The sequence below is a fragment of the Mus caroli genome, unplaced genomic scaffold (genome assembly GCF_978045245.1).
Source record: "Mus caroli unplaced genomic scaffold, Mus_caroli_1 scaffold_4, whole genome shotgun sequence".
Classification (NCBI taxonomy): Eukaryota; Metazoa; Chordata; class Mammalia; order Rodentia; family Muridae; genus Mus; species Mus caroli.
Genome location: NW_028227259.1, coordinates 32,095,657 through 32,116,023, shown reverse-complemented (window position 1 = coordinate 32,116,023; position 20,367 = coordinate 32,095,657). Strand labels below are relative to the sequence as shown.

The following is a 20,367-nucleotide window of genomic DNA, read 5'->3' as shown; positions in this document are numbered from 1 at the left end:
ATTTTCTTTATTTACATTTCAAATGCTATCCCGAAAGTCCCCTATACCCTCCCCCCGCCCTGCTCCCCTACCCACCCACTCCCACTTCTTGGCCCTAGTGTTCCCCTGTACTGGGGCATATAAAGTTTGTAAGACCAAGGGGCCTCTCTTCCCAATGATGGCCAACTAGGCCATCCTCTGCTACATATGCAGCTAGAGACACAAGCTCTGGGGATACTGGTTAGTTCATATTGTTGTTCCACCTATAGGGTTGCAAACTCCTTCAGCTCCATGGGTACTTTCTCTAGCTCCTCCATGGGGGGCCCTGTGTTCCATCCTATGACTGTGAGCATCCACTTCTATATTTGCCAGGCACTGGCATCAACAAATGGTGCTGGCACAACTGGCGGTTATCATGTAGAAGAATGTGAATTGATCCATTCTTATCTCCCTGTACAAAGCTCAAGTCTAAGTGGATCAAAGACCTCCACATATAACCAGAGACACTGAAATTTATAGAGGAGAAAGTGGGGAAAAGCCTTGAAGATATGGGCACAGGGGAAAAATTCCTAAACAGAACAGCAATGGCTTGTTCTGTAAGATCAAGAATTAACAAATGGGACCTCATAAAATTACAAAGCTTCTAAAAGGAAAAAGACACTGTCAATAAGACAAAAAGGCTACCAACAGATTGGGAAAGGATTTTTACCAATCCTAAATCTGATAGGGGACTAATACCCAATATATACAAAGAGCTCAAGAAGCTGGACTCCAGAAATTCAAATAACCCCATTAAAAATGGGGTACAGAGCTAAACAAAGAATTCTCAACTGAGGAATACCGAAGGGCTGAGAAGCACCTGAAAAAATGTTCAACATCCTTACTCATCAGGGAAATGCAAATTTTGTTTTTTTGAGACAGGATTTCCTTCTATGTAGGCCTGGCTGGCCTAAACTCATAGAGATCCACCTGCTTTTGCCCCCTGAGTGCTGGGATAAAAAAATAAACACTACCACACCCGGTAAATCATTTTTAATTAATTAAATATCAATAAGGGTTGTATGAGTTGTCATTCTATAGGAGTTGTCCAGCTTGGTTTTTTTTTTTGTTGTTGTCTGTGTGGTTGGTTGCTTTTTGTTTTTGTTTTGAGACAGACCAAGATCACATTGAATTCGCAGCAATCTACCTGCCTCTGTAGATTAAAGGTCTCCCAGTAGGACCTGGAGCTCCCTGATTTGGCTAGACTGGCCGGCCACCAAGTTCCAGGGATCAGTCAATCTTCACCTCACTATACTGGGATTGCAAGCTCATTCATTGCCATCATGACTGAGGATCAAACTCAGGCCCTCATTTTTATATGGGAAGCACTTTTTCAATTGAGCTGTCACACCCCATGCCAGCTCCCAAACTGTAACACCACACTTGGGAGATAGAAGGATTAGAAATAAAACTAAATCAAAACCAGACAAACCCCTACAGTCCTGAAACCTGGCATCCTCCTGAACAAAGAAGGGCTCTGGCAGCTTCCAGTGTGAAGAGAAGCAGGTGCCTGCCTTCACAAGCCTGGAGCGGCCATCTGCTTTAACCAAAGTGGACACTCCATGCACTGACACTGTTATATGTTCCTGCATAGAGATCAGGAATGCTGCCTATAGAAGGAAGCAGATCTATTTTGGATAGTTTCCAGCACTAGAGCTCAAAAGACCACATACCCTTTTGTTTAAGCCAACATATTACCTTTGCCTTTCCTGTCACACAATGCTTTAGTCATTGTCAATAGACAGCAAAGGATTTCCTCTAGTTTAGGGATTTAGAAATGGCTTCACAGCCTTGGTTGTTATTCAGTAAAGGAGCTATCAGTCCAGCCTATAACAGGATGTTCCTTCCAAGAGAACAGATCAACTGTCTGCCCTGGAGAACAGTGGCTCCACAATCTGGTTCTCAATCCATCTATCTGTATACACAACTGTGTCATCAGGGAGGAAAAAAAATCTTGTTCGATATCTTGCTTTGTCACAAAGCATCACTTGCAATCCTAACTGTGGCAGCAGGCTACCCAATTAGTAATTTTGCAGCCATAACTTTACAGATCAACAGGATCCAAGATATCTTGGATCACAAAACTGTGACGGTGGTTTTCCCTGGAATTGGGGTACATAATAGGACAAGTTCATTCTCTCAGCCACTGCATTAAAAAAAAAAAAACTCACAAAGCTCAATCTACTTGTTTTCTTGTGTTTTTCCTTTGTAGCTATCAAGTTTATAATAAAGACTAAAAGATGTTTCCAAAGAGTCAGAAATGTGATAGAGATTCACCAACTACCCTACTCATTATCAATACCTTGTTTATATAACCATTTTCACCTTCAGATTTTAAAAAGGACTATTTCCTTTAGTATCTAACTGGTATCAGGTTCAGTAGTTAACAGGAATAAAAAGCACAGACATGACTTTAATTTCCAATTTCATACTAGTAAAAGTGCAGTTTTACCATGAGGCTGAAAATGAACCAGCCTACAAGGCAGACAGGAATTTGGATTAGAATCTGCAAAGTAACATGAGTTTTGCAGCTCCATCCTGTAGCTGCATCACTGAACCACACTTACTGAGTTTTTTGTTAAAATCTCAAAATAAATAAATTTAATTAAATCTCAATGTCAAGGATGACATTCTCTAAAACAGCTGCAAAGCTTAGCTTAGACGTGTAAATTTGATCACAAAATTCAAATTTTTTACAAAGCAAACCATCATAGCCAAGATTCAAGACAAATCACAAAGTGGGAACAAATATTTGAAACAGCACAAAAATGACCTGTTATAGCATTCAGTAATAATATGAAAAGCAACAACCAAAGAGAAAAATCAGCCAAAGTATATGTACCTCATAGAAAATATATCTTCTAATCACAAGAAGTTCAATTCCAGTTAAGAAAAAAAGTGAAAAATTATAAATAAGGATTTATTTCTATATGTGGAAGAAATATCAAATATGAGTCTTTTCTAATACTATAAGACTTGTGCATAGGACATGGAATTAAGATCTTTTTGTCTCCTCTACCTTGTAAGACTTGGAAATATTTGAACCTTCCCCATCCAGTAAAACCCTGTTTACTCAAAGGCCCAGTGCTCCATTCTAGGAATTTGATTCCTTCCCTACTTCCTCCATTTCCTATGCACCAATTCTTTTTTTTGTTTTGTTTTTCGAGACAGGGTTTCTCTGTGTAGCCCTGGCTGTCCTGGCACTCACTTTGTAGACCAGGCTGGCCTCGAACTCAGAAATCCGCCTGCCTCTGCCTCCCGAGTGCTGGGATTAAAGGCGTGCGCCACCACACCCGGCTGCACCAATTCTTTCAGATTATTCAGACAATTGAATAAGATTGTGAGGTAGACTCTGGCCAACTGGGAAAAGAAAGTTGCCACTTTCCTTAGTATAAAAACCAAATCCACGTCCCGTCTTGGTGTGTATTTGCTCTTACAGAGCACATCCTCTTTGTCCAAGTAACGTGTTTACTTCATCCAGACACTTCAGTAAGAATGAGGGTCTCTTTCTTTGTGATCCTGAATTTATTTCTAACACGTATTTGGGATATATATAATGTTAACTAATGCAATGTAGGGCACATAGAAGAACAAGCTCTTTCGTACACTGACATAACTTCCTTTCATTTTCAGGAATTTAATCTATAGATGGTAATGATAGTCACAAGAATATTCCTTTAAGTGTTATTTGAATTAGATAGAGGGAAAATACTGCCCGGTATGGTAGTGCACATCTCTAAAGTCACCATTTGGAAAGCAGTTGATAGGAGGGTGGCTAAAACAATCTGGATATAGAGACAATCAAGTTTCAGATTAGCCAGGACTTCTCAGTGAGACCTGTCTCAAAAAACAAACAAAAGAGCCTAAACCACTCAATCTTGAAAGCAACTTTAACAGCCATTTAAACTATCAGCAGTGAGAGAGAACACAGTACTGAAGCCAGTCCCAGAGTCACTCAACAATGCAGTGGGATCTGCCTGCCTTACCCTTCTCCCAGCTGGATTACTAAGGGAAAAAGACAGGCACTGGGATTAAGGAGCATTAGACTGTTTGAAACAAGGAGAGGAATGTAGACACCTACATGATACACACAGAGGACAGCCGTGGGAGGCTGTGGAAAGTCCAGAAGCCATGTCTAAAAACGAGAAATAAAATCTGGGAGGAAGGAAAGGACAGAGTGAAAAGAAAAGTGGACAATTTTGTTTCTTTTATTTTCCACTGTTTGAATTATTGCCCGTGAAAACTAGTTATTTTCTTGCTTTTAAATCTTTTATTGTACTTACTTATTTATTTATTTTGAGTCAAGGGTTCTCTATGTAACCCTGAACACAAGGCTGACCTCAACTCCTCCGCCTTCCTCTGCCTCCCAAGAGCTGGGATTAGAAGTGCATGCCGCCACCACCATCTGGTAATTATTTATTATTTTAAATTCAGAGATACTCTTGCCTCTATCTCTCAAGTACTGTCATGCACTATCATACTTTCACTACTCTCTTGAATTTATTAGCTTTATTTCCAACAGAACCACTTCCAAGATGTTGTCCTCTTTATTCCACATGAATACCACAACATGCACAACCTCACACTTTGAAGACCATTAACAAACACTAGAAATGTGTACAGGATATATTTGTGAGAATGCATGCAAGTGTGCTCTCCTGTGCATGCACATATGGGGGGCCAGGTCAATTCTGGGTATCTACATTTTATTTTTCTGAGACGGGCTCTCACTGAACACAGAGCTCCCTACTTTGATGGTTGGGCTAAGTCAACTAGTCCTGTGGATTCACCTGTCCTTTCTCTTAGCATTACTAGGGTTAGTGTGGTAGTTTGAATATGCTTGGCCCAGGGAGTAGCACTATTTGGAGGTATGGACTTGTTGGAGGAAGTGTATCACTGTGGGCCTGGGCTTTAAGACCCTCCTCCTAACCAATTGGGTGCCAGTTTTCTCCTAGAAGTCCTTCAGATGAAGATGTAGAACGTTCAGCTCCTCCAGCACCATGCCTGCCTGGTCACTGCCATGATCCTGCCTTGATGATAATGGATTCCTCTAAACCTGTAAGCCAGCCCCATTTAAATGTCCTTACAAAAGTTGCCTTGGTCATGGTGTCTGTTCAGAGCAGTAAAACCCTAAGACAGTTAGTTACAGGAATGCTGTAAGGAATAAAATAACTTAAATACCTTTTTGTGTGACTTGGTAGTGGTCTCTAGCCATACTCTTGAGATACAGCTTTGCTAGCATGTGTATTGATACCCATCAGCAAGAGGACTTGAGATTTTGTGAGCAATCCGGGCCTCAGTGACCATTGAACTTCTGGCTCTGTGGCTGGGCCCACACAGGCCTGTCCAACAGAGCTAATTGTTGGTTTATACTTACAAAGACCTCCTGGGACCTCCACCAGTGCCACCTTCCCAGCTCTCTACAACTAAAGTACTTTATGGAGGAAGCTGGATAAGCTTACAAGTTTCTGAAGCATCCTCACCAGAGAAGATTCTCCAGGAGGACCCTGTAGCAGCATCTCTGCCTGTGTAACTTTTATATTAGCATGATTATATTACATTATATTAGCATGATTAAGGAGTGTTTGTGTGAATAAATGCAACATATTCAATTCAGAAAACAAATCTTGTGTTGACACCCCAACTAGTGAGCACTTTACAGTTCCATGTTCTCTGCACATACACCCACTACCATACCCAATTTTTACATGTATTCTAGGGATCCAAACTAATGTTTTCACACTTGTGCAGTAGGCACTTCACTGACCCCTACTTGAGCTATCTTCTTAGCCTTGGGAATATGTTTAAAACAAGGAAGGTTCATGATAGTATCAATAATCCTCATTATCAACAATTATAGTTTCAGGGACTAGAGAAAAGGCTCAGTGGTTAAGAGCACTGGCTACTCTTCAAGGGGGATCTGGTTCAGTTCTCAGCACCCACCCAGTTATCTCACAATAATACATCTCCAGTTTCAGTGGATCTGACATTCTCTTCTTAGCACCAGACATACACATGGTAAGTAGACATACACAGGCAAAATATCCAGTCACACAAAATAAAATGTAAATATTATGACTTCATGTCATGGCAATTCATGTCTTTAGGTCCAGAACTTGTGAGACAGAGGTGGGCCTGATATGTATGGAGTTCCAGATCAGTCGGGATATATGATGAGACTTTTCTCAAAAACAAACAAACAAACAAATGGTACACAACTAAGCCACAGTTCCCAGGGTACTTTTGATAGTTTCATCCTTTATAGTAAACAGTTCCAGAACACACAGGTGACATAGGCACCAAGCTATTTATCAGAACACTAGAGCTTACTATCATGACTAAACAAATTAACTTAGGACTAGAGAGATGGCTCAGCAGTTAGGAGCACCAGTTGGCCTTCCAGTAGACCTGGGTTTAATTTCCAGTACCTACAGCACCCACATGGCAGCTAACACCGTTTGTAACTCCAGACACCCTCACAGGCACATGAAACACCAATGCACATAAAATTAAAAGAAAAAATTTAAAGAATAATATAATTAAGATTAAAGCTACATCATAAGGAAACCATATTCAAACAAATTCAGAGCCAAATCCCCCTTTCTTTACTGTACTACAGGTACAGAAGTACTTGAAGCAAGAAGGCTGAACAGCACTGCCCCACATTTGATTGAGAACAGATCAGAGCTCAAGCATCATGGCTTAGTTCAATTACCCTTGATTCTTTCCTCTACAGAACACTGCTTCACAGAAGAGTCAACAGGAGAGAACATCCTGCAGAAGGGACAATTGAGGGTAACAGGTATCTAATGCAATATACAAGGAAACAGAAACCAGCACCTTCCAAAGGAAATCCCCTGAGGCTCCCCCAATGCCAGGAGATCCAATGCTCTCTTCTGGCTCTGCAGGTTCCTAGCATGCATGTGATGCATAAACATACGTGCAGGCAAAAGATACATATAATAAATTAAAAATACAAAAATAGTCCTTACAAAATAGGATAGTAGGGCTGCAAAGATGACTCAGCAAGTAAGAGCACTTGTTCTCTGAGAGGGCCCAGGTTTGGTTTTCAGCACCTTATTGTTTCATAGGCATCCATAACTCCAACACCATAGGCTCTGAAGCCCCTTTCTAACCTCCACAGGCACAAAGCACACACACAGTGCATGCATACATGCAGGAAAACACATTTTTCTAACCTCCACAGGCACAAAGCACACACACAGTGCATGCATACATGCAGGAAAACACATTTTTCTAACCTCCACAGGCACAAAGCACACACACAGTACATGCATACATGCAGGAAAACACATTTTTTTTAAATCTTAAGGAAAAATAGTGGACAAACAGGATTATGTAAAAACTAAGCAAGGGGGCTGGAATATACAGCAAAGCAGCTGAAACAAAAGAGACTGCCTCAAACTAAAGTAGGTATCTTCTGATTTCCACACATTCACTGTGGTATACACACACACAACACACACAGAGACACCATGCACACTGTTGTATAACTTTTCCTGGAGAAGCTGAACAAATGTCTATTCACTGAAGACTGGTACCAACAAGAGACCAACACAATAAAACAAAACAAAAAAACCCAATTCTACCAACATCTAACTTGATGAACCAAATAGTTTACTAGATTGCTTATAGAAATATGGACAGCTCAAAGACAGATGCATCACCAAAAACCTCATCCATCATGGACCTTCACAAAAGTGGCATCTCTGGAGCTCTCTGCAGGACATGTAGGCCACTCAACAAATTGGAAAGTCTCTTTAATTTTTATATAACCTTGAGGAGCAAGGGATTGTGATGATTTGTATATGCTTGGCCCAGGGACTGGCACTATCAGTGGGTGTGGACTTGTTGGAGTAGGTGTGTCACTGTAGGTGTGAACTTTAAGACACCTCATGCTAGCTGCCTGGAAGTCAGTATTCTGTTAGCAGCCTTCAGATGAAGATATAGAACTCTCAGCTCTGCCTACACCAAGTCTGCCTGGATGCCGCCTTGATGATAATAGACTTAACCTCTGAACATATAAGCCAGCCCCAATTAAATGTTGTCCTTTACAAGACTTGTATTTTGTATTGGTCATGGTGTCTGTTCACAGCAGTAAAACCCTAACTAAGGACCTTGGGCTGGAAAAATGGCTTGGTGGTTAAGAGCACTGACTGTTCTTCCAAAGGTTCTGAGTTCAATTCCCAGCAACCACATGGTGGCTCACACCCATCTGTAATGGGATCTGACGCCCTCTTCTGGTGTGTCTGAAGACAGCTATAGTGTACTCATACATAAAATAAATAAACTTCCTGAGGGTTGTGAGTTGCTTATTTCTCTTGCCTTACTGACCCTTTCTCTAGAATGGAAATATTTTATTTAAGATTGTCTTAGTCAGGGTTTCTTTTTTTTTTTTTTTTTTTTTTTTTTTGGTTTTTCGAGACAGGGTTTCTCTGTGTAGCCCTGGCTGTCCTGGCACTCACTTTCACTTTGTAGACCAGGCTGGCCTCGAACTCAGAAATCCGCCTGCCTCTGCCTCCCGAGTGCTGGGATTAAAGGCGTGTGCCACCACGCCCGGCTTAGTCAGGGTTTCTATTCCTTTTTTTTTTTTTTAAAGATTTATTTATTTATTATACATAAGCACACTGTAGCTGTCTTCAGACACTCCAGAAGAGGGCGCCAGATCTCGTTACGGATGGTTGTGAGCCACCATGTGGTTGCTGGGATTTGAACTCTGGACCTTCGGAAGAGCAGTCGGGTGCTCTTACCCACTGAGCCATCTCACCAGCCCAGGGTTTCTATTCCTGCACAAACATCACAACCAAGAACCAAGTTGGGGAGGAAAGGATCTATTCAGCTTACACTTCCACATTGCTGTTCATCACCAAAGGAAGTCAGGACAGGAACTCCAAGCAGGTCAGAAAGCAGGAGCTGATGCAGAAGCCATGGAGGGATGTTACTTACTGGCTTGCTTCCCCTGGCTTGCTCAGTTTGCTTTCTTATAGAACCCAAGACTACCAGCCCAGAGATGGTACCACCCACAAGGGGCCCTCCCACACTTGATCTCTAATTGAGAAAATGCCTTACAGCTAGATCTCATGGAGGCATTTCCTCAAGGGAGGATCCTTTCTTTGTGATAACTCCAGCTTGTATCAAGTTGACATACAAAACTAGCCAGTACAAGGATATTGCTGTAAACTGGACAGTGGTGGTACATGCCTTTAATCCCTGCACTTGGGAGGCAGAGGCAGGCGGATTTCTGAGTTCAAGGCCAGCCTAGTCTACAGAGTGAGTTCCAAGACATCCAGGGCTACACAGAGAAACCCTGTCTTGACAAAAAAAAAAAAAAAAAAGAAGAAGGATATTGCTACAGCTACACAATTACTACACACATATCAAAAATAAATAAGTAAAATATTAAAATAAAATTAAAACAATTTTGTACAGCAAAAGAAACCATCAACAAAAAGAAGCAACAACTTACAGAAAAGGAAGAAATATCTGACAAAGGTTTAATGTTCAGAACATATACATTCCAAAAAACACCCCCCCCCACAAAACCAAAATATAACTTTTAAAGTGGGCAAATTATCTAAAGAGACAGTTCTCAAAATATAACCATATGAAAAAAATTGCTCACACCAGGCATTCAAGCATATACCTTTAATCCCAGCCCCCAGGAGTTAGAAGCTAGCCTAGTCTACAGAGCAAGTTCCAGGACAGCTAGGCACAAAGAAACTGTCTTGCCGAGCGGTGGTGGCGCACGCCTTTAATCCCAGCACTTGGGAGGCAAAGACAGGTGGATTTCTCAATTCGAGGCCAGCCTGGTCTACAGAGTGAGTTCCAGGACAGCCAGGGCTACACAGAGAAACCCTGTCTTGAAAAACAAACAAACAAATAAACCAAAGAAACTGTCTTGAAAACAAAAAAGAAAGAATGAGGAAAAGAAAAGAAAAAAATTACAACTGTTCACTATCAATTATTAGCCACAAAAGAAACACAAATCAGTTTTGAAGAGCCCAACTGACAGCTCACAAAAACCAGTAACTCCAGTCTCAATGTATCTGACACTATTTTGGGGGCCTCCATAAGCAGCAGGCATGTACATGGTGAACAAACATACATGGAAGGAAAATTCTAATATATATATATATATTAAGAAAAATAAAGAAATCAAATTTAGAAACCCATGAACAAATACACTCTCTCCAGTTACAAAACTATTGTCAAAAGGCTAAATAAATGCAAATGAGAAGACAAGAAAAAGGTCTTATACACTATCGGTGGGTATGTTAACTGCTATGACCATTTATATAAATCAGTTTAGGGGTTCCTCAAAAATTACACACAGGTTTACCACATACACACTACCACCTATCATATTTTGCAAAAGGAAATGAAAACAGCATGTTAAAAATGTCTACAAGTCCTCTTATTGCATCATTATTCACAAAGGCCTGGAAAGAAATCAATCTAGATGCCTATCCCAGGTGAATAGATAAAAGAAATGTGGTGCACATTCACAAGGAATATTATTCAATTAAAAAGAATGAAATCCTATCTATAACAAAAATGGTTAGAACTGGAAGACATGTTAAATGAAGTAAGACAAACATAGACAAATATGGTTAAGTTCTCTCACACATATGAATGCTTTAAAAAAAAAAAAAAAAAAAAAAAAAAGCTCAGGGCAGAGGCTAGAGAGGTAGCTCAGCAGGTATGAGTACTGAGTGCTCTTGGAGAGGCCCTGGGCTCCATTCCCAGCACCTACATGAGGCCCACAGCCATCTTTAACTTCAGTTGTGGGGAGAGGAGGTCTGATCCCTCTTCTGACTTTCTGCAAGCTTATAGTGGATGTATGTATGTGTGTGTGTGTGTGTGTGCGTGTGTGTATATACATATATATATATATTATGTGTGTGTGTGTATATACATATATATATATTCATATATATATGTTCACCTGAGTGTGTGTGTGTGTCTGTGTGTCTGTGTGTGTGTGTATATATATATATATATATATATTATGTGTGTGTGTATATACATATATATATATATTCATATATATATGTTCACCTGAGTGTGTGTGTGTCTGTGTGTGTGTGTGTATATATATATATATATATATATATTATGTGTGTGTGTGTATATACATATATATATATATTCATATATATATGTTCACCTGAGTGTGTGTGTCTGTGTGTGTGTGTATATATATATATACACACACACACACATAATATATACAATAAAAGAAGTAAATAAATTTAGGTGTATTTATGTGTATAGGTATTTTGTTTCGATGTATGCATATGTACCATGTGCATGCCTAGTACCCACAGAAGGTGTCAAATTACAGATGGTTGCAAGCTGCCAGGTTGGGGGGTGGGGTGGGAATTGAACCTGGTCTGCTGCAAGAACAAGTGCTTTCTTACCCTCTGAGCAATCTCTCACGTCCAACAAATATTTCAATTTTTAAAAAGTAAATCTGAATGTAAACGAGCAATTATAACTAGTACAGGCTGGGAAGGAGAGGGGATGATAAGGAAAGAGGAAAACAGACAACAAAACAATTCCTAGTGCATCAAAGTAAATGAGTGGTAACAATACACTATAACCTCTTATAGACTTCATGAAGAGAAGTGCTCACAGGCTCCAAATATAAGAAAATCATGAGGAGCAGTGTGAAAGCGCAGGTACTAAGAGTGCCTGCTACCTCAAAACCTGAGTTCCATCCCTGAAATCCACGGGACAAAAGGAAAGAACTGACACCCAGAAATTGCTTTTGATCCTCCAGTCATATGCCATTTCACAATGAAGCATGAAAAATTTATTTTTAAAAATAAAAGAGGGGCTGAAGAAATGGCTCAGTGGTTAAGAGCACTGACTACTCTTCCAGAGGCCCTGAGTTTCAATTCCTAGCAATCATATGGTGGTTCACAATCACCTGTAATAGGATCCGTTGCCCTCTTCTGGTGTGTCTGAGGACAGCTGCAGTGTACTCACATACATAAAATAAATAAATACATCTTTAAAAAGGGTCGGGGGAGAGTGCTGGTGGTGCTTGCCTTTAATCCCAGCCAGCCTACAGGAGGCAGACAGGCACATCTGAGTTTGAAGACAGCCTACTATACAAAATGAGTTCCAAAACAGCCAGAGTTCTTACACAGAGAAACCCCGTCTTGAAAAGTCAAAATGAATGAATGAATACTTTTTTAAAAAAAATTAGGAAGATGGTTGGAAATATAACACAGTGTTAGAGCACTTGCCTGGCACATTTATGAGGCCTTGAGTTTGATCCTCAATAGCATTTTTTAAAAAGCCAGTCAGCCAGCCAGCCAGCCAGCCAGCCAGCCACTAAAAGAATGGCAATGCTCCATCTACTGCATGTGTTAAAATGGCACTGTGCTCCATAAATTTGTACAAGAGTGATGTTTATCTTTCTTGAAAACTTTAAAATTGATTAAAGACTTTAAAATACAAGCTCATCAATACTACTAAAAAATAAGACAAAAGACAAACTGGGTGATACTAACTTTGGTGAAGAAATTTTAGACACATTAGAAACATAAACCATGAAAACAAAGAATAATTGGACTTCATAAAGAGTAAAATTTTCTGCTCTATGATAGACATCGTTAAAAGTATGAAAGAAGAGTCAAGACTGAATAAAATATTTACAAATGACATACATGAAAACAGACTTGTATCTACAGCACACACAAAATGGGAATAAAGAACTTAATTAACAGTAAGAAATCAAACAACTTAGACACCTGATCAAAAATGTACATATGGCAGCCAGGTGTGGTGGTGCACATTTAACGCACTTACGATCCTAGTATTTGTATCTAATTCCAGCACAGAAGAATCTGGAGTTCAAGGACAGCCTGAGTATATGTCAAAAACCTGTTTCAAAAAATCAGGAGCTACAGGTACAGTCTACCATGTACAACACTCTGGGCTCTGTCCCCACCCACCATTGCAAACGAATACTAAGAATAAAAAGAGTACTCATTAGTAAGTATTTACCCAAATTCAAAACTTACATACACACAAGTGTTTATAGTGGCTTTATTCATAATTGCCCCAAATTTGGAAGTACTCATGAGTCTTTCAATACAGCTGAATAAGACAAACTGGTACATATCACGAAATATTATTAAATGGGAGAAGTGTTATCAAGCTACAAAACATAAGCAAACTGCTAAGTCTAAAAAGTCAATTTGCAGGTCTAGGTGTGATGACTCATGAGAAGCTTAAATAAAGCAGGAGAGTTGCTGCGAGTTTTAGACCAGCTTGGGCTACCTAGGGAGAGCTTGTATTTAAGGAAAAAAAAAAAAAAGACAATTTATAAAAGTCAAACCACAGAAAATGTTTTTTAACATCAATAACAGAAACCAAAAAACTGTATTAAATAGAAGGGGTATTTGAGAACTTTGTTCCTACTCATTTTTCTATAAACCTTAAACCACTCTTAATATATGCAGCATACTATTAATACAAAATAAGATGCAGGCTAGTGGAATGGCTCAGCAGGTAAAGGTACTTACAGCCAAACCTGACATCCTGAGTTCGATCACTGGAACCACACAGAAGAAAGATAGGACTGACTTCCACAAGAAGATGTGCATAGGTATGCTCTGGCACTCACATGCCCACACAAATGTACATACACACAAGATAAGTATTATTTAAAAATTGAAATAAAATAGATAGCAAGGCATGGAAAGATATGGAGGAACTTTAAAATGCATATAAAACTGAAAGAAGTTGTTCTGAAAGTCTGTGTTTTAGGATTTCAACACTGACATTTTGGGGAAAGCAAACTCTATGTAGACAGGATTGCCAAAGGTAGGCAGAGGGAGGGCAGTGGCTAGGCTGAGAAATGGGGTTTAAAGGCAATGAGAACTATTCCGTATGATGTTGGGTTAGGTCATTATAGTAATCACTTGTCAGAATCTTAAGATGCAGAGCACTGTGGACTTTAGCTGACAATGTTACACAGGAACAAATTCAACACATAGGGCCTCTACCATTTGCTCCACTATCTGTAGCCTGCTTTGGAGGATAAAGCAAGAGCAAACATTGAAATGACTATAATTCAACTACCATAGCTATGGAAACCTGCAAAGGTAATATTAAAGTCATTCCTTCTACCTACAACTTTTCTACATCCACTCACACTCTCACTTTCAATGTGAAAGTAGTTCTCAACTCTATACACCTGGTTTTTCCAGGTTCTTCCCTGTATTTTTACTCCTTGCCTCCCCTCATCTTGCTTTGCCCCATTCTATAAAACTTGGTCAAGTTGTCCTATCACCCAAACCTTCTTTAGACTTCAAATTCTTTCTCCTGGCCATCCATTCAATCTTCTGGTCTTTTAAGAGAGGCACTGTACAGCCCCCTCCATTCCTTGCCTAACTGCAGCCTTGACTACAGCTCCTGTTACCCTAAGGAGCACACTCACTAGTCACCTGTCTTTCAGTCTCAAGTCTAAATTATGGTGTTATTTGGAGGCATTCAGCATTCAACACTTCTGGCCCACTTCTTCCTCCTATAAACTCATTCCCCAGACATCAGTCTTCTTGGGTCTCCAAGGTATACTTGGGATACTTCTTGCCCCAAACTTGAATCAGCAACTAAGCCACCGGTTCACTGACATCCCTCATACCTCCATATCTACTCAGATTTCTCAGGTTCCACACATGCCTGAACCCCACAGGAACCCTGGCATTCTGTTCCCCTGTCTTCTAGCTTAAGCACACACCTGGAATAATCTGTACCGAAAGATTTCCTCTCCTCACCCCTCAGAGGTTGAGACTCAGCTCACAGGTGGAAACCATGATCCAGCCAAGATTTCCTCTCCAGAAGATTGCCTTGGAGATCAAGGCACTCAACTAGGAAACCATATATGGGCACTGCTTGGCTAGAATAAAATAAATGGACAGGACCTATATACAAAGACAAAGTCAAGAATGCAACTCAAAGAGAAGAGCTGACCTAAACTACCTTGGTACCGGTAGCATAGAACTGGACAGTTTTTGACTTGCACATTTTATGAAATATCATCATGCCTCTCACAGGCTTTTTGTTTATTTGCTTTTCTGCACTTCGTTTCAATGGATTTTGTACTTGCAATCAAACTGACTGCTAAGATAGTCTTCTATACACACACAAAGCTACCAAATAAACTGTGCCATCAGGATGTATCCTGATTTCAGAAGCACTGACCCAGAGCTGGGCCTGTTGCTGCATTCCTGTCTGTGATTCCAGCACTTGGAAGGCAGAGGCAGAAGGACTGTACATAAATCTGAGGCCAGCGTGGGCTACACAGTGAGTTCAAGGCTAGTCGGATTCCAGTATAAGGTCCTGTCTCAAACAATATACATGTAGAAGATGGTAGAACTGAAGCACTGGAACCCACCACACACCTACTTCAAACTTTCTACATTGCCCCTTCAAGCCATCCTACTACTTCCCACCTTTCTAGACCATGTCAACCAATTCCGTGTTAGCCTGAAAGAAGTACAAAAACAATCGAAACAAACAAAAACCAGTCATTAGTACACAATAACTTTTCAAGGTTTAAGCCTTATCTCCCCAACAAACTCCCCAATAAACTCATCAAGTCTTGGACTTTCCCAGCATATAGTTCTTAAAGATAATAAACATAAAAATATTCATTAACTTTGAAAAAGGAAAAGATCAATTTTTCACTAAGCTGAAGAAGGGAAAGAGTTCAAATTATAATTTAAGACATGAATGAAGTATACTAGAATGGCCATTAATTCCAAAGACTCTTAATATCACTTACTGGCCAGGATCTGAGTCAATGGTGTCCTCAGACCGCTGGCTGTAGGGTAGTGGGCACATCAACTCGGGAAGTAACGGGCAGTGTGCACAAGCAGAACACAGTGTAAGCAACATCCACCAAAGCACCCATGAAAACCAGGATGGTTTAATTATGTTTTTTTCATGTCCTGAACTAACAGGGACACAGTGGGATGGAAGAATCTATCAAAGAAAGCACCTAGCTCAAGAAGCAAGGCACAGAGGCTGACCAAGCTTCATCTGACCTCATTTGCAACGTTGAAGCTCAACGTTAAAAGTGACCTGTAGAAATAGGTCAGAAAAGCAGTTTGCTTGGTAAAGAACAATTATGGATAGGATGGGACATGCGTTTTCAGGAGTGACCATTTACATATGTGTGTCCAGATAAAAATCCTTTATAAAATGAAGCTGGAGCAAAGGCTCAGCAACACTGCTCTCAAACGTACAATAATTTGGGGGAAAAAAAGACAAAAAAAAAAAAAATTACATTAGCCGGGTGGTGGTAGCACACGCCTTTAATCCCAGCACTTGGGAGGCAGAGGCAGGCGGATTTCTGAGTTCAAGGCCAGCCAGGACTACACAGAAAAACCCTGTCTCGAAAAAAAACAAAAAAAAAATTACATTAAAGGGCTAGGGAGATGGCTAAGCAGTTAAGGTCACTTACTGCTTTTGCTGAGGGTCTGGGTTTTCTTCCTACTACCCACATGTCAGCTCACAAGTATCCTTAACTCCAGTTCCAGGAGATCCGAAGCCCTCTTCTGACCTCTGCGGGAACTAAGCAAGCCTGTGGTGCACATTACATACATGCAGGCAAACACTCATATGTATAATTTTTAAAAACAAAGCTTTAAATTTTTGCCTAATAGGAAAAAATATCCTTTTAACTTAACTCTAGGGATCCTGTCTGGATTCCGGGCGCAGCCTAGAGCATCACGGCCGATTGCCTTCATCCTTCAGACAGCCCCAGAAAGCCGAGCAGTGTCCAAACCTTCACCAAGCAAAGGTCCAAAAGCGACCGGGGCCTGAGGCAGGCAAAACTCTGTATTGCTCCGAGTGGGGCAGGCTAAAGCGCGATGCAGATTACAAAGACCTAGTCCTACCTGCCCCCTCCCACTTCACAGGCACGAGGGACTCTTCCCTAAGCTGTTCTTGGGGGCAAGGCACTCACTCCAAGCTAGTGAGGAGCGGGTATGTCAAGTTTATAGCTTGTAAAGAGTTCTTAAAGGTCGAAATGGGGGCGGGGGCAGCTGCCTCGCCCTGCTGGACAGCTAACTGTGTAACGCCCCCAGCCAGACTGCCAGTGCACGTGTTTCCAGGTCAAAACTGCGGCCCTTGGGCAGGCGGCCGCGAGGTCGCAATGACTGACCCAGCCGCTCAGTCCGCGGCTCGACAGCGCTCCTCTGGGGCCTCCTCACAAACCTGTCAGGACTGCACCGCAGCCGCACCCGGCTGGAGCTCGCTCCACAGCTTACAGCGGAGCAGCGCCGCCTGGGTGCTGTCAGGCCCCGGTTCGGTTAACACCTCGGGCCGCACCGCCTCACCTTCCTGCTCGCGCCACCGAGAGACACTTTGGGCCTTGTCTTGAAGTCGCCTTCGAAGCTGAACATCTTCGCCGCTTATCCCATCTGCGCGACCCGGCAGGCGGCGGAGCGGCCGGGGGCGGGCCCGGCGGGCTGGGCGGGGCCCGGCAGGGTCGCGGCCTCGCTGTCCCGCGCCGCCCCCCCCTGCGGCTCAGCGCTCTCCGCCCTGCACGCGGGCGCGAGCGCGGCGACGCTGGAGGCCGGCCTGTCCCCGCTGCTTATTTATCCACAGCGCGCCGCCGCCAAGCGAGGGACGCCCCGACTCGCGCCTGCACCGCGCTGCCGTCGGAACCAAGATGGTGACCGCCCGCACTGCGCGCGCGATCCCGTGAACGTGCGCGGTCATCGACGGCGCGGCGCTCCTCCCGGCAGCCCCCGCGAGCGCGGGTGCGGACGCCAGGGCCGCCATCGATAATACGGTGCTCCTCCCGGCAGCCCTTGGACTTGCCTGCGTGCGCGGCTCCGAGGTGTGCAACATCCTTCCGCGCGTGCGTCATGCCGCCAGACGATTTCCGCCGCCCGCCACCCATTGACACCGAGCGGGTCGCGCGCACTGCTGGAGACCGGAAGCCCTGCATAAGAGGCCGCTTTCACCCTCCAGCTAGATGTGGGGGAACAGGTTACTAATGCAGAGACTCTACACCATGACTTAGACAGAGACGAATAATATATGTTATACGAACAAAGGTATTCGTGAACACACACCATACAAATACACAAATGCACACCAACAAATGAAAGTTATATTCATATATATTCACATATTCGTGTATATATATATATATAAATGCATGCCAAATGTATAAATGCATCAAATACATAATGCACAAATATACCCTATCATATATCTATACACTTATATACATGTTTAATATATGTCTGTACATGTATAAAGACATGCGCTATTACATATACATAAGCACAAACATAATATACACAAAGTAATGTAAATGAATCGATGTCATATACAACATATACACATACACATATGTCATACAAACCAACATAAATATATATCATGTATGCATATATACACATATACATATGCATAAAACAGTATGCATATACATAGAGTTTAATACAAATACATGCCGTGGCATGCATAAAATATATATATCATACCCATATATGTCATATACATGCAACAGTATTATATCACATAGTATATGCTCTGTGTACATACATATATGTTATGTATATTGTGTATACACAAGTATATATACAGATACATAAATATATCTATATACTTGTATAACCATGTGCACATGATAGAAGACATCTTGTTTTGCTTTGTTTTTGTTTTTTCTTCAGAAAATTTATTTATGTGTATGAATATTTTACCTGCATGTATATTACGTGTCTGTGTATTATGTGTGTGTGCTTGGTACAAGACAGTGGAACTGGAATTGCCATGTAGGATCTGGAACTGAACCCAGTTCTTCTGCAACAAGTGCTCTTAACTTATGAGCCATGTCTCCAGCACAGTTTAATTTTTTGTTTTTGAAATAAGGTCTCACTGTATAGCCCTAGCTGGCCTGGAACTCACAGAGATCCTCTATCCACTGCCTGTTAATGTTAGGATTAAAGATCTGTACCACCATACAAGCCAGTCCTCTTTTTAATTTAAAAAAAATGTATTACATTTTAGTTTACTTAGTGTTTATGGGGTAGGGTGCATGCCATGATGTGCATGTGGAGGTCAGAGTACAACTTGTCTCTCCTTCCACTATATGGGTACCAGGAATCAAACTCAGGCCATAAGACTTGGTAGCAAGCAACTGGTGCTTTTCATCTGTTGTATCATTTTACCAGTTTCTCTCTCTCTCTCTCTCTCTCTCTCTCTCTCTCTCTCTCACTCTCTCTCTCTCTCACTGACTGTGTGTGTGTGTGTGTGTGTGTACACATATATGAATGTCAGAGGATAATTTATGAGTCTGTTCTCCACTACCATGTGTATTCAAGAGTGTGAGCTCAGTCGTCAGGCTTGATGGGAAGCACATTTACTGCTGAATCATCTTGCCAACCTCAAGTTTAGTGCTGTATTGGCAACAGTGACAAGAGCCCCAATATTGTTTGTAATTGTTTGAATAAATATGTAATGACTAAAAGGCCGTGGGAAGAGGTAGGTCAAAATCCTCATATACAGATTCCTACTTAATAGATGGTGTGACATCACTACACACTAAGGAGGCCATGGAGACAGAGCTTGCATTCTATTGAGAATTCAGAATGAATGCAGAACTACCTGCAACATGCCTTGGCAGTTTCTCTAATAAAGATTTAAACACAAATTCTTACCATATGAACTAGCAATTGTCCAGGAGTAAGGAGGGCTGTGACTGAAACCACACCTGAACATGACACTTGCAGCAGCTTTGTAATTGCCCAAATCTCGAAACAACCAAACAGCAAAAGGAGAGTAACTATTGTACAACACCTGAGATGGCCTTTGAGAACAGGATTTTACACTGATGAAACACTAGTGCCCAAAGGTCACACCAGTACCATGAAATTCCATTTAGAACAGAGCCACGGTGTGAGAGTTGCAGGCAAGGTAGAGGAGAGCGCAATAGTCTTTGGTGCCAGGAAAATCAGTAGTTGTGATAGTGGTTGCACAAAAGTACATGTGACAAGGTGACCCAAGTCAATTTGGGTGACACAGAACTATTTGGAGGAGACATTGAATGGGTTGTTATCTTGTTTGTGGTAATGATACCATTGGGTGTATGCTCAGAAATAATCAGTACACATTAAATACAGACATCTGTCCCTTCTATATCATTTCATATACCTAAGTCAGTTCTGGTTCAAAAATATTAAATGGAAAATTCCAGATACAAGAAAACTCACAAGTAGTTTCCTAAGTAATGGGATGAAATCTTACTGTTCTTCCTATAACCTGAATGATGCCCTCATTTAATATCCACAT

At 41.4% G+C, this 20,367-nt stretch overlaps 1 protein-coding gene across 1 annotated transcript in view; it reads right to left on the bottom strand.

Annotated features, from left to right (window-relative positions):
• Ube3c (ubiquitin protein ligase E3C) overlaps positions 1 to 17,769 on the bottom strand; it is a 107,194-nt gene extending 89,425 nt beyond the window's left edge. The window contains exon 1 of the mRNA XM_021162266.3: positions 17,400 to 17,769. Coding sequence (XP_021017925.1) covers positions 17,400 to 17,465 — 66 coding nt within the window. The 5' untranslated portion in view covers positions 17,466 to 17,769. The remainder of the gene's footprint in view (positions 1 to 17,399) is intronic.
• Positions 17,770 to 20,367: the final 2,598 nt, after the last annotated feature.